Source organism: Peromyscus maniculatus, chromosome 6 (assembly GCF_049852395.1).
Source record: "Peromyscus maniculatus bairdii isolate BWxNUB_F1_BW_parent chromosome 6, HU_Pman_BW_mat_3.1, whole genome shotgun sequence".
Taxonomy (NCBI): Eukaryota; Metazoa; Chordata; class Mammalia; order Rodentia; family Cricetidae; genus Peromyscus; species Peromyscus maniculatus.
Window position 1 is genome coordinate 65211873 of NC_134857.1, and position 15518 is coordinate 65227390.

The 15518-nt window shown below is 39.4% G+C and overlaps 1 protein-coding gene across 6 annotated transcripts in view; it reads left to right on the forward strand.

Annotated features, from left to right (window-relative positions):
* Window positions 1-15518, forward strand: part of Fbxw7 (F-box and WD repeat domain containing 7) — a 173696-nt gene that overhangs the window by 54827 nt on the left and 103351 nt on the right. The window contains exon 1 of one of the 6 annotated variants that reach the window (XM_076574335.1): window positions 8633-8990. The exons of 4 other annotated variants lie outside the window; for them this stretch is intronic. In XM_076574335.1, coding sequence (XP_076430450.1) covers window positions 8838-8990 — 153 coding nt within the window. In that variant the 5' untranslated portion in view covers window positions 8633-8837. Of the gene's footprint in view, window positions 1-8632; window positions 8991-15518 lie in introns of those variants that run through there. One more of the 6 variants, XM_016003834.3, reaches the window with a different exon arrangement.

The following is a 15518-nucleotide window of genomic DNA, read 5'->3' on the forward strand; positions in this document are numbered from 1 at the left end:
GTATCATCAGGAAAAACAAGTAATCCTGTGTTCAGATGATTGAAAAAAATACTGCAGAGTGAATAGATAGAGCACAGAGAACATCAGCAGAGATACTGTATAAAGAAGCAGGAGAGAGTTTAGGCCTGTCTGGAAAGAGAGCTAATTAAATAAGCAAAACAACTGTTGAGCAATGAGGAGAGTCAATTAACTCAGAGTAATAAAAGCCATCAACTGGAAGGAGGGGGAGGATCAAGAATCGAGACAGTAGAGAGAAAGACCTGGTCAAAGATGGCTGGCTGTGTCAGTCACAGGAGGAGAAATAATGGCTGGTGAGCCTATTCAGTGGGAAGAAGTGTCAGCCCCAAAACCAAGAAGCGCAGGCAGAACCACCATCAAAGAATCTACACTCAGTCGCGTAAGTGGTCGAGCTGCTCAGTTGCCACCAATACAGAGAAAATCTTGAAAGCAATAACAGAAAAAGAACTTATCAGAAACAGTGTTGGCTAGAAGGTGAGGAGTCGTCAGTCAGAGAGCTGAAAGGGGAAGCTGTCACGTATGAATTCTGTGACTTACATTTGAAAGTAAAACAATGACATGTTTAGAGAGAGAAACACTGGGGCTTTCTGTTATCTGACCACAATTAGAAGTAACTCGAAAGGAAATCCATCAGTTTGAAGGAAAATAGCCATCTAGTGAAAGAACTCACATCAATGCTAGCAAATATGTAATACTGTCATTTTTCTAATTATAGAAAAGCTGCATGCTTTTTCCTTACTGTAAAAATAAAAACAACAATCTATAATACTATATTGTTGACTAAATAATGTCTACATGAAAACGTTTATCAAATTGTGCTGTTTCTTTTTGATTAAATTTTGATTTTTTTTTGATTGTTGTTGGGGATCTTTATTGTACTTTTTGTTTATTTGAATGTGTTTCTTGTTAAATATCTGAGAAATGATACACCAGAGTGTTTTTAATAATATCACAAATTGATGTTAAATGATATTCTTTATTATATGAAATCTGTTTAAAGTTTAATTTCTGTTCAGGATTCTTAGTAGCACATTTTTACTTCTTTTTTTTTTTTTTTGGTTTTTCGAGACAGGGTTTCTCTGTGTAACTTTGCGCCTTTCCTGAGACTCACTTGGTAGCCCAGGCTGGCCTCGAACTCACAGAGATCCGCCTGGCTCTGCCTCCCGAGTGCTGGGATTAAAGGCGTGCGCCACCACCGCCCGGCTAACATTTTTACTTCTTAAAATGTGAAAATTTTATAACATAAACCTGCCATTCTAACTATTTCAGGTAGGCAGTTCAGTTACGTTAATTACATTCACACTGCTGTGTACCTATCACTACTTATATCCAGAACTTTGCTCTTACTCATACCAGAAACTCTGTACTAAGTGAGCAGCAGTTCTCCCGTCCCCGGATCCTCTTCTTCCAGCATTGTTAGACTGACTGACTCAGCTGTCAAGAGCCCTGTGTCTTCTTGACACGAGCTGCTTAGATAGCTATTTGCTGACTCTTCTCAGTGTGTGATTGATTTTCAAAAGTCTTTTATTCAAAGACCATTTTATATTTTTGCTTTTACATTTCATACATTTTATTTTAGAAATTCTTTTAGCATCTCTGTATATACCCTGGCTATCCCATAATTCTTACATAGACCAAGCTGGCCTCAGATTTGCATCGGATCTACTGCCCTAGACTCTGGAGGGCTGTATTGTCAGCTCAGCATGTGCCACCATGTCTGACTTTTTATATTTTGTTGTTTTGTATTGTATTTTGGAAGACTGAATAATCCCCCCGACACTGTGTCTGCATCTTAATTTTCAAAAGCTCTGTGTGCCTTGTGCTGAAGGAACTCTGCATATGTGATTAAGAATGCTGAAGAGGCTAGGAAAGAGGAAGAGATTAGAGAAAGATGCACAAGTGGTACTGTGCTTTGAAGAAGAAAGGGGCCAGTAATCTGGGGGATTCAGTAAGCATTCTGCGGGCTGTAAAAGCAAAGGAGAACAAATTAATTTGGCCTGCAAGCACTTTGGATTTAGCTCAGTAAAACTAGTTTTGGATGTGTGATTTCAAGAACTTTGAGCTAATAAACTTACTTCTGCCAGTGAGTTTGTTATGTAGCCACAGAAGCTGATGCAGACCTGAGTACCTATTCATGGAGTGTTGCTATTAGAAAAATCCCTTTAGATATGTGTGGGAGAACTTGGGGAATGTATAACAAGTGATAGAATTTTGAAGAGCATGAATGGAGAAAACCTAGCTTGCTTTGAATAAGGTGAAATATAAAAGTTTTGCTTGATGAGGCCTCAGAAGGACATAAAGGACCTTGGTTTAAAAAAAGAAAAAGAAAGCTGGAATTGGGGCTAGAGAGATGGTAGACCGGTTAAGAACACTTGCTGCTCATGCAGAGGACCCGGGTTAAGTTACCTGCACCCACATTAGGCAGTCCCAACTTCCTGCACCTCTACAAGCTCCAGTAGATCTGATGCCCCCTCAGGGCCTCTGTGGGCACATATATGGATGTGCCCATACTAACATACATGTGCACAAGCACATGCATGCTCTTACACAAATAAATAAATAAAATACAAAGAAAAGAAAGCCAGTTTTCGTAAGGAATCGGTGAAATCCTCATACATAGATGGCTGATGGAAACGTGATTGTTAAAGGTACTGCTGGTGAAAGTCACCCGTGGGTGCACGTGTGGAGGCTGATGCTGAGGACTTTCTGTCATGGGCCATTTTATTTGTCAGCACAGGGTCTCACTGAAGGTAGAATTTCCCAGTGGGTTAGACTGGCTGGCCAGCGAGCCCCTGCATCCTCCTGCTTCTGCCTCCTCGGTGGTAGGATTGCAGATGCATGCTAACCTTTTTACCTGGGGGTCTGGCTCAGGTCCTCAGGCTTGCCCAGCAAACATTTCGCCTATCTAGCCATCTCCTCAGTCTCTACATTTATATTCTCATAAAATACCATATTGCTTGGAGCAAACATCTTTTAGGGCTGGGGGTGAAACCCGAGGATTTGCATGTACCGGGCAAGCTCTCTCACTGATCTGTTTCTCTAACCCTATACATGGTTAGGAGTTTTGCTTTTTGAGACAAGATTCCTTTGTGAAACTCTGGCTGTCCTGGAACTCACTCTGTAGACCAGGCTGGCCCTGAACTCACAGGCGCTCACTCCTGGGTGCTGGGATTAAAGGCGTGTACCACCACTGCTCCGCTACTTTGAGACTTCTTTTTGAACACATGGATATGTAAAAATTTAACTCAAAATTCAGAACTTCCTTGTTTAAAAGTTAAAAATTGAAATTATGATGAAAACAGTTATTTAACAAAATACATTAGTCTATTTAGATAAGCTTATTTATTGAAGAAAGTTACTTGGAAAGTAGAAGTACATTGTTTTTTGAATCATTTTAAGTGATAACATTTCATAATGGCTGATTAGTACATTTGAATTATACATATCCATACATTCAGCCTTTACCTACCTTTTAAAAGGACTTTGTTCTACAATGGGGTCTTGTTTGCTTGTTTTCTGATGGAAGCATATGTAATAATAATAATTGTGTTTTTGACCATCACTAAGTCGAAATTTAGTGTTTATATTTAAAGTAAAATGTAGTGCTACTTAGTATGGAGTTTCTAAATATTATAGTTCCCTCTTCTGTCGCTTCAGGGTTACTGCACCATGCTCAGCCTTTCAACAGCTGTTTAGGAATCACTAGCAAACTTAAGTTGCTGCTTGTTTCTCTAGGGCCAGAATTCCCATGTGTGCCAGTTATATTGTTAGCGTTTCTTTATTAGTTGAATTTAGAACACTCATTGCTAAAAGTTGTTTGTAGTTAAGTTAATATGCGAGTGTGGGTAACAAGGTAGGGGATACAGTGAAAAACAGACACTGCACAGTGTAAGTGTTGCTGCTGGACAGTGGCAGGGGAATCCAGGCGCCTGGAGAACTTCTTGGAATGAGAATGATGGAAGAAGGTAGGGGCAACAGAGTGCTACTCTTTCTGCTTAGAACTTGTTAACTGTAAAAGACATTTATGAGACAACATGGAAAATTTGGATATTGACTGGTGTTAATTGTTATGGAAATACAGCTAATGTGATGATATCGTGTGGTGATTCAGTGAACATGAGAGGCATTTGTGAAATCGTGTGTGCGCGTGCGTGTGTGTGTGTGTAGGGTGGTATGAGTGAATGTGTGTGTATGTGTAGTGCATGTAGGAATTTAGAATACCTGCAAGAAAGAAAAAAGACAAGGCAACACTGGCAGTATTTTGAGTTGGATGTAGTTGTACTAAATATGAATCTGCAAACCCACTCTTCTTTCTTCTGCATATTGGGAACTTTTCATTTGGAATGCCCGTTCTGTTCCTGCTGACTGTCTTGCTTGTACTGCTCCTCCTCTCCTGACATTTAAAAGTGTTCTGAAATATTTTACAAGTTTTACTCTGATTTTTGTTGTAGACATGAGGCTTTTGCAAACCATTTAATCTTTTCTCCTGTATTTTTCTTCTTGGTGAGGATCACCATTTATTACAGTAATTATTTTGCTTGTTATGTCTTTTTTTTTTTTAAACTTAGTTTTGTCTTTGATCCTGGAATATAAGTTTAATGCTGGTGGAAGGGATTTCTATTTCTTTTTGAATGTCTTTGTTACTCTTACTTGCCTAGCACATTAGATGCTAATAAATACTTGAGTCATTGAGTGAACGAGAATTAGTTCTAGAAGACCAAGGACTTGAAGTTCAGTCAAGGATAGAACCAAAGAGAATGTTTTTGAAAGTTAATCTTATGGGGCTTATGGGAACCTCAACCCTGTGGGGGAAAAATGTGGGCTAATATGTACAGATTTAGATACTAAGTCACCCACCAATTTTTACTATAAAACCTTGATATATCAAACATTCACCATAATTCTAACAATGGGAATTCCTCTAAGTTATTGTGTCGTACTCTTCCTGGTTGTCTTCTAAATGTTACCTGGTTTTTGAGACAGAATCTCATTCTGATTTCCAACTTATATGGAAGCAATCTTCCTGCTCAGCCTATCCACTCTCCAGGACTTCATGCCTATGCCACGGTGACTGGAGACTAGCCATAATATGTTCTTCTTTATTTTTATTTTTAAGATTTATTTTATTTTATTTGTATGAGTGTTTTGCCAGCATGTATATCTTTGTACCACATATATGTTTGGTGTCCATGGAGGCCAGCAGAGGGCATTAATTACAGATAAATATGTGCTAATTGAGAAGAATATCCTATTGCAGAGTTGTGTTTGTAGGTTTCTGTGGATGGATGGTGGATGGATAGATGGAACTGGAGATCTGATCCAGGGCCTTGTGCATACGAGGCAAACATTTAAGGCTACTACTAAACAGATGGATCCTCTTGTTTTCTCAAGAATTGAAAATTAATTCAGTGTGCATACATACAGTATTTAACTTTTTAAAGTAAAATTTTGACATTGAGTTACTTATAATTAAGGAGGAAACTGGTTAACTTTATAGAAGTAATCATGAGGACTGGGAGTGTGGCTTAGTGGTTGTGATGGTTTGAATGAGAATGGCCTGTAGTGGTTCATATATTTGAATACTTGGTCTGTAGTAGGTGAAACTGTTTAGGGAAGGATTAGGAGGTGTGGCCTTGTTGGAGGAGATGTATCACTGGTAGGTGGGCTCTGACCTGGCCTAGTGTCTCTGCCTCCAACCTGCTGATGAGTTGTAAGCTGTCAGCTACTGCCATGGTCCACATCATGGTGGTCATGAACTCACCGTCTGAAACTGTAAGCAAACTCCCAATTAAATTCTTTCTTCTAAAAGTTGCCTTGATCCTGGTGTCAGTCACCTCACTGCTATAGGGCAGTAACTAAGACAACGGTAGATTGTAGGCGGAGTTTTCCTGTTTCAGCAGCGCTACCAAATAATCAACACGGAGACTTAATATGAGTTATAAATGCAATAGCTCAGGCTTGTTGCTAGCCAACTCTTGACTTTAAATTAACCCATATTTCTTATCTATGCTTTGTCACGTGGCTCATGGCTTGTAACCTCATTTTCTACACATCCTGCTTGGTGTTTGGCTGATGTCTCCCCTGACTCTGCCCTTCTTGTCATCATTCTCAGTTTGGCTTTCCTGCCTAACTTTATCCTGTTCAGCCATTGGCCAGTCATCTTCTTATTAAACCAGTTCAAGTGACAAATCTTCACAGTGTACAAAAGGGTTATTCCACAGCAGTAGATCACTTGTTTACCATGCTTAAAGCCCTGGGTTTCATCCCTAGTACTAGAGAGAAAAAAATAATCATACTTTTAATTTGTTCATGATCAAATATTAATATGTAATGTTCCCTGTAAACAGGCCTGTAGGTAGATTTGATTAAATATTCACTGTCTTTTCCCAGAACAAAATTATACTTTTTTTTTTGACATTTTAAAAATGTTTGTTTCTGTTGGTTAGTCTTCAAGTTCTGTCTGTATGCAACCTAAGGATCAATAGTACATTGAATTAGCTGACAAGGAAGAAAAATGATAAATAATGAAAATGACCATTATTGCTTACATTCTATTTTTGTTAGAACTAATTTAAGAGCCAAGGGATATTGGGGGTGGTAGGGGAAATGAGGCTGATGAAGCATTTCATGGCTGGATGTTTCAGAAGCATTTTATGCTCTTGGATCTTGTTTTAGGCTTTGTTTGGAAGCAGTGGTGATGCTGAGGGCTCCTCAAATGCCTTGCTTTCATTGAGAGCAGCTTACATGTGCTGGGGACTTTAAATTGATACTTGCTTTATTTTTACACATGATGATGTACTTCTTCTGAGCATATTGTATATTTATTGGCAGTGTAAATTATGTCAAGTGTTAATGCTTGGTGCCTGTTCTTACCCTAGCATGATGCATTAATTTTTTCATTACCTCTTTTTGCTCCCCCACCTCCCCTATTTGCTAGAGAAGCTCATGAACAGCAGTTGAGACCTTGTCCCCTAATGTCTTTGACGTGCATTTCAAAAGGTGGCAGCGTGGCTAGAGCTAGATTTTCCAAGTTCTGTCGTTCAATCATTTTAGAACTTAGGCTGGTGGTCCTTTGTATTTTCATGTACTGGCTGGTGTAGTAGCAGCACGGGAAGGTAGACTTCAGGACAGGACAGCTCAATTGCATCTGGATTTAAATTCTCTTAGCATGCAGTGCCTTCAGCAGGCGAGTAGGAGGTTACTGAATTATTTTGCTTCTTTCTTTCTGTAGCTTTTATTTACAGAAGGTTGGGCTTTTGTCCCCCCCCCCCCTTGTGCGGTGCATGCCTGCTCATAGGTATTCTGGAAAAACTGAGTTAAGTATAACATGATATCAAAAGGACAGTGCAAGGTGAAGGCAGGAACAGTACTGGCTCTTGATAGCTCTAAAGCAGGGAAGGAATTGAGCATGAGACATACACAAGTACAGAGCTCTTCAATGCCACAGGACGTAGAATCTTGTAATGGAAGGCCTTTTGTTATTTTCACTTTCCTTTTTTTAAAAGATGTATTAAAAAGAATTGACAGTTGTATCTGTTCATTAAGTTATTTTGAATATGGTTATTTAAGAAGACTAACGTATTTGTATTAATGTGATTCTCTTATTCTGGGAATTTAGAAAGAATTATAATTACCAGATGCAAGTAACTATATCAGGAAAGGTAGAATGTTTTAAGTATAAACATATTAGGGAATTAGGGAATGACTAATATCTTTAATACTGTTTGCTTATATTTTCAAAGAGGTTTTCAAATTTCTCTGTCTACTGAAATGCAAATGACCAAGGGAGAAGATGCAGTGTGAGGAGAGGTCCTTGGTGGCTTTTAGTTATTACCGTACTTATGTACATAGTCACATCCCCTTTTTCCCAGTAAAACTGAACAGCCTCAATAGCTGGGATTGCATGGCTCACCTTGCTGCTCATTTCATCATTTTCTGTGCTGAATCGTTTTGTAGTAGAATTTCATTTTCATTACCTCTCAGGTCTGAGTACAGTATTCAGAGGGAGTTTTTTACTTTGTACATTGTACTCAACCACCCTCCTGCCCTCTCCCACCACTATTCAAAGATCTGTACCAGCTACTATCCAAATTTAAATTTTATTGAAAAGAAAAAGGATTTAGGCCTATGTTTTCTGTTTTCCCATTGAATTTGAGGTTGACAAATAAGATTGAGAACAGTACTGTAAATAAATCTGTAGTAGAGAAGTAAAGTGAGTGAGCATGCTTACTGTGAGTGTTTGGCAGGCTTCCTGAAGTGTAGATCCTAGGTCATCAGTTCTGACTGGTGAGCTAGAAGCCTGCCCAGTTATTCGCTCCTGTTGTTTCTCTGAGCAGCGCTGCAGCAGTTCTGAGTCGGAGTCTTTCTTGAACAGTGTGCGGGGACAGCGAGGGGTGGGGCTCTTTCCGGTTGGCTGTTGAAATTTACAGAGGGAACAGGTTGGATAGGCTGAGCGGAAGGTGTAGGCAATCAGATCCAAACTGATGGAAGGCAGAAAGAGTGGTTGGTATGTTTCGGGGTGTCTGGAGTTTGCTCCTTTGCTAAGTTCTTGAGCTTTAATATAAACACGTTGGAATATTAAAGCACTTTACATTTTTGTGCAGTAGCAGGAGACCTGATGCTTCTCACAGATTTTCTTGGTGATGAGTTTGTGGCTGTTATCTTCTGTTGTTGTGAACTTGATTTTTCAGTTGTTTTTAATTCATTTTTTTTTAGCAGTGTTTCTTTCAGCCAGAGAGCTGCAGAATGAGTCAGTTAGCTAGTTTTAGTCTGTATGGGACCTTACTAGTTGTGATTTTTCTAAGTCAAATTCTCTTTTAATGATCAAGTCAATGTGTGGCTGTGGCTGCATCATTATTTCTTTTTTAATGAAGAGGTTGTGTCGTTCGTCTTGCTGCTCCGATCTGTTCCCTGGTAGCCATACATCAGACCAGTTGCAGAGATTTTCCATCGAATGTCCCAGGCAACCAAAGGTAACTACATAGATTTATTTCAAATAAAAATATACAGTTAAAATGCCTGCATTATTAGTAGGACCAAATGATTAAACATAAAAGACCAATTAAGATGTTCTTAGCAGTTTTCTTGACCTTGCAGTAGCTATCCAATATCATTTTGTCATCATCAGATTGTGGCAGTGGAAATGTACTGCAGTAATTGATTTTGTAATAGGATCAGGTGATTTACCAGCGGCACTGAAAACCACTTGCTTGCTCTGACTCTGGAGCACTCTAATGGATGTTGTGATTGCAGCCTGGAGTTGCTTCGAGACTGCTGGCCACCCACAGCAGCAGCAGTAGCAGCATTTATTTTAAAAAATCAGGAGAGTAGTAGGCTTCTCTTGTTTGTGTTCTTTGCTGTCAGTTTTACTTGAGTGCCCCTGTGAAATCCTAGAGATTATGGTTTTCTTTTTCACCAACCAGTTCGTAAAAAGTTTATCGGTGTGCCTGGCCTTAAATACAATAAACCACAGTCTTCTCTCTCCACTTCTGAACTCAGCATCAACTTACTGTGGTGGTGACATGAGAACACATATCTAAAACATGAGCTTCTGAAGGATGTAAAACATCCTTAACACCTGGAATCTCATCAGGTTCCAACTCTAGCTGTATGACAATATCGGGACTACAGGAAATTAATTGACCCATAGAGTTACTAGAAACTTTGTTTAGTGTCTATTTTTGGTGTTTTGGTTTCTCAGTGGTTTATTTAGGAAGTCTGAACTGTATCATTTCTTGGGAATATCAAGAAAAGCAGTAAGGGCTATTGTAATGTTTAAGTATACAGCAAATTAATATAAGGGCTATTGTAATGTTTAAGGATAAAGCAAATTAATAAACTTGATATCCAATATTATTTAATGTCCAAAATTTACAAAATGACTATATCTGAGTAATTTTTTGGCTTCCTATGCCTTTAGAGCAAATAATTGATTACAAATATAGGCATACAAACTCATTCTTAGAATGCACCTGCTATTGTAGGGATGTGAGCTCTGTGCTGATACCCTGGCTGCTGAGGTTTTACTACAATAAGCTCTTGCTTGGGGCTTTGTATTGGTGAAAAAACATCTCCTCCCCCCCCCCCAGCAACACTGCCATTCTGTTTAGTATGTAATACAGTGTTTTGTACAGAAACACACACACACACACACACACACACACACACACAGGAATAATGGCTTCCCTGCCATCCCTTAGATGTGTTCCTGCTGTTCTCCCTATTGCATTTCACAACACGTAAAATAGTATTCAAAATTTGCTGTTGCAGAATGAAGCATAGTACTGCCATTGCATATGCTATCCAAGCACCATGTGGGGACTTTTCCTTTTTGATAGGCCCAGGGGCTAGTACTTACTGTTTGAAGCCTTAGTGTTTCTTAGAAGGTGAAAATATTAATAGTCACACTTTAAAAAGGTAATTATAGGTGATGTAATATCAACATTGGGTTTGTAGTCTTCCTTAGATAACTATTCTTCCCCTCCTCCTGCCAACAACAGAAATTCCTCTGTGTACATTGGTAATATGTACATGAGGATGTTATTGCCATTTGAGATTTGCTCCAGGGCATGTCTGAATTCAATATTTATTGGAAATGTTAAATGATGTACCAGCAGCAAATCGATCAAATGTTTTACTGTAGTATTGTACATTAAAGCCCCCTTCCCCAGCTTTGTATAGTTGATTGAGCACACCTGAAGAGAAATAAGTGCCAGTGTGTGACTGCTTGCTTAAAATCATTGTGAAAGGTACAGGGTTCTGTTACTACTCTGTAGTGCGATAGTGTTTCATTTAAAATTAAATGGGAAGGGCTGGAGAGGTGGCTCAGTGGTTAAGAGCACTGATTGTTGTTCTTCTAGAGGACCTGGGTTCAATTCCCAGCACCCACATGGCAGCTCACAACTGTCTGTAACTCCAGTTCCAGGGGACCTGATACCTTCATACCAATGCACATAAAATAAAGTTAAATAAATTATTAAAAAATAAAATTAAATGGGAGATGTATCTTATGAAGTTCTAGACCCAGTTTAGCCTTTTCTAAAGAGTCCCAGATCAAGCATTTAAGATCTGGATTTTATCTGACTAATTTGATGATCTTGGTCAAGTTACATATTTATGAACACGTTAAGGTCCCTTAAAATACTCATTCAAAAGAAACAGTTTATCCTGTCAGTGAGAGGTACCTGTAGTACTGGGGCTTGAAGCTATAGAAATTGGAGTTAAGTGGAAGGAATTTGGAATTTTAAAGAATGAATTTGTAGGCAGTATTGATACCTCATTTCCCTATTCATGTGTTTTTCTTTTTGTTAAGAGTGCTATTTTATCTTTTTGATACCTAATATTCTCTAAATAGGATATTTGTCCCGTGATTTATAATTGCATTTAAAAGACCAGACCTGGGGTTAAATTCTGACACTGGTGGTTTTTTTCCTAAGCACTCTAGTGATGATAATGTTAGGTCTTTTGTTTAGTATTTAACACGGTAGTTTTTAGTGATCCGTCTTTGGAAAGGCACTGTTGTTTCTAGTGCTCTGACATGAGTGCCGGGTATGTAAGTTGTGTGGAGGCTCCTTTGTTGCTTAGGCAACCAATAGGGTAGGTTTTATGAATTAGTGCTTTCCCAGGGGTGGTGATGTAATACTGGACTCACACTTTTTCTTGAACTTTTCTTTTGGACCAGGCTGCTCTAGTAAGGACTTCTGTGTCAGTCATTTCATTTGTGAGATGAGTACTCTCAATTTTTTTTTTTTTTGCAGGTGTATGTTTCAAGACAGGGTTTCTCTGTGTAGCCTTGACTGTCCTGGAACTTGCTCTGTAGACCAGGCTGGCCTCGAATTCACAGACATCTGTCTACCCTTGCCACCGGCCAGCCAATATTTTTAAGACAAGGAGACTGAGCTTACTAAGGTCTTGAAACTTTCCTAAAGATCAGACAACTAGGAAATAGTATAACCAAGATTGAAGCTCTACTTTAAAATACTTTTCTTTGTGATAAGAAATATTGCAATAAGACATAATATTTTCTTATATATTTCAAGAATTTTACCTTTCAATTAAGCTATAACTGCAGAGATTGAAGCAAATGTTTAAAGATACTCTCATTTAATATTTATGTCTTGCATAAGAAGGAAGTGACATGCTGGGCCTCTTATTGAGCAGTCACATGTATGTGGTAATTCATCTTAGAAGCATCTCATACTGTTGTGTGTCCTCTTTTGGAGTGGTGCTTAAGGGGTCACTTGAATCTGTATCACTCAGAAAGGAAGGGAAGTAAAAATTAGGTCTGGGGACATAGCTCAGTCTGTCATGTGCTTGGTGTGTAAGCTTATGGACCTGAGATTGATGCCTGGTACCCATGTAAAGGCCAGGTTGTAGCTCCCAGCACTGGGGAGGCAGAGACAGGGCTCCTGGGATTTGCTGGCTAGCTACTCAGGTCTGATTGGAAGCCTCAGGTTCCAGTGAGAGACCCGTGTTAAAAACAAGATGAACTGTGCCTGAGGAGAAGCAACAGCCCAGGTTGTTCTCTGGCCTCCCTCCAATTGCACATGCACGCATTTACAGGTGTTTCGACATACACAGTGGACTACACCCGTGTATATACACACACACAGTATATTAGTAACCATTGGCAGATGCTGTGTAATGGGATACAGGAATCTGTTGTGTAAAAAATTATTTCTGTGTATGAGTGGGTATCTGGTGCATACGTGCAGTGCCTACAGAGGCCCGAAGAGAGTGTTGGATCACACTCTCTGAACTGCTTCATTTGAATACTGGCCATTGAACTCAGGTCCTTTGTAAAAGCAGTGTATGCTCTTAACCACTGAGCTGTCTCTCCAGCCCTGGGTTCTTTTTTAAAGAACTTTTTGTGTCTTTTGAGAAACATTGATACTGAGAACATACTCTCATCTATAACTTGTTCTGTATGTTGTCTACAAGTTTTCCTTTTCTTAATTGATTTTTGTAAAGAATCATATTTGTAAAATCATGCTTTGCATTGTTAATGGTGTTGAGATAGAATGAGCAATCGCCTATACTGATAATTGTGTAATACAGGAGCGTGTTTAAGAAGGAGTAAAACTTCTGGTAAACCTTGACTCGGTAAATCTCCTGAAGGGAGTTTTCTCCTCACCCAAGTATGTTCTAGTTATTTAATGTAAAAATTGCGGTTTGGTAAGAGGAGTGTGTGCCATGCCGTACTCTGCCCTGTGTTAGGCCCTGGGCATTTTGTACATTTTATCTGTTTTCATCATTACCTAAAACATTCATTGGATAGAAGCCTCACTTTAGAATTTATGAGCCCTCGAGACTTGCAGACTCGATGAGATCACACTAATTGGTGGGTAGGGTTTTACCTCAGTATTACATAACTTCAGGGCCCACATTCTTATCCTCAATATTGTCTTAGTTAATTCCATCTGAAATTGTAGCGTTCAGAATGTGGGGAACAAGGGAAGCTTGTAATATAAGGCTTCCTTATTGAAATTACATAATGAACAATTTCCATTTTTAGTCAGCCATTGTTAGATGCCTGCTGATGAGGACGATTCATGTGCCGTTCTTGTCACTTACTGGTAGCTGGATGATAGTTCAGTTCCTGTGCAGACAGACCACTGCAAATACTGGAACAGACCAGGCAGAAATTGCTCTGTGGAGGTCGGAGGTCGGTGGGCCTGTTACTGTTAGGAAAGCCGACACCGGAGAGCACAGGTTAGATGTCGTTGGAGCTTGAGGTTGTTAGGCCTGCTTTAATGGCTTTGAGAGAGCCATCTCAGAAGAGAGCAGTGGAGAAGGAGCCATTGATTTGACTCTTCCACAAGTTCTAGGAATCTTTCCTGGAAGCAGCGCCCTTGCCTCCCATGGATGGTTTATCTTGTTGAGCTTTAAGACTCAGCCTTGTTGGTGGCAGCTGATGTGGTGAGAGCGGGTGGCTAGCCGGAGGAGGGCATGCAGGACAGGGAGGCGGAAAGCAGCAGCATCACAGGATGAGTACCCGGAGGGAAGGGGCTAGTGCTGCTGAGGTGATCCACGAATTGGGCAGTGGTGATGGGAAAAGCGTGTTTGAACAGGAGTAAGTAACAGGTTGTAGTAGTGGACTGAGTCCAAAGCCACAGATTGCACTTTTAGCTTGAGAAGTTACTAGTTTTTGTTTGTTTGTTGGTGGTGGTGGTATTTTTTTGGGAAGGTGGTAGTGGTGGTAGTGTTCAATTCAAATGGCTACTCTGGATATTACATTAAGTTCCCTCTATCTAAGACAACTACTCATATCATGCAGAACTTGGCAAGAGTAATTGGTAATTGGCTTCCATGGGCATGAGTTAAGAGCAGTCTAGAAAGTGGCATTTTTTAGGACCTAAGACTGGAAATGTTTTGGATATTCTTTAGTCATATCTTTAGGGGACAGACATCTGAATTCTTAAGGAGCACTTCTTATAAATTATTCATTTATTCTTTATTTTAAAATAGATGATTAAGATTGACTAAAAACCAGTGTTAACTTTCTAAAGACATCTGGATATGGTAGCATCTGCCTGAAATTCTAGTCTGAAAGTTAAGCCAGGAGGATTAGCCTGGGCTACTTAGCGGAGCCCTGTCTAAAAACAATACAAAAATAAACCCAAACATTAAATGTGTAAGCAACAGAGAAATAAGCCTAGGAACAAAAGTCTGTAGTGGTTCCTTCTGTGTGGGCCAGCCACCCAAAGAGCGCCTTTAACATGTTCGAGGAGCAGCTGCAAAGTCCTTAGTTACTCAGAGATCAGAAGTCAAGACAGTACACTTTCTGCTCACTGCAGACTTTATTACTGACTTTTGCTTTTTAAAATTTTCTTTCTCTGATTTGAGTTTTATTAAGAATAAATTGAAAAGAAAAGTTAAAACAAGAATTAAACCTGAGCAATTGAATTGGTACAGATTTCTGCTTTGTGAGACTTCACTCATTTCTCTTGGTTTTGTGTTGACATTTAAGAGTCGATGTTAGACTTGTGCATGTTCACAGGAGGACTGAGTGAGGTTAAGGAGTTGGAGCCTTTATGCAGGAGGGAATGGCCAGTGGGTCCAGTTTCTGGAGTGGGGAAGATGTTCAAAAGAACTGATGTCATTAGTTTGGAAATGTTAAGGGAAGGCACAGGGAAGAAGAAGGAGTTTAAAAAAAAGTAAGTGTTGAGATTGGCACATCACCTGCATTGACGGAGTACCCATCCTGACAATGCTAGTCATCTCAGGAGTAATGGTAGTTTAGCAGGCTGAGTTCTAGTCACTTACAAACATTTTATTCTGTGTAGATTGTAGTTTTGATCCTTACTTATTTGTGTTTTATCAGTAGTGGAAATTGCCCTTAATTACTGCTTGTATTTATTTTTTAGTAAGAAAGGTATTTGTTTGTTTCATATTAAAATTTTTGCAGAGACCAGATGTGGTATGCCACATGCCATTAATCCCAGCATTTGGGAAGCAAACACAGGTGGATGTCTGAGTTTAAGGCCAGTTGGTCTGTGTAG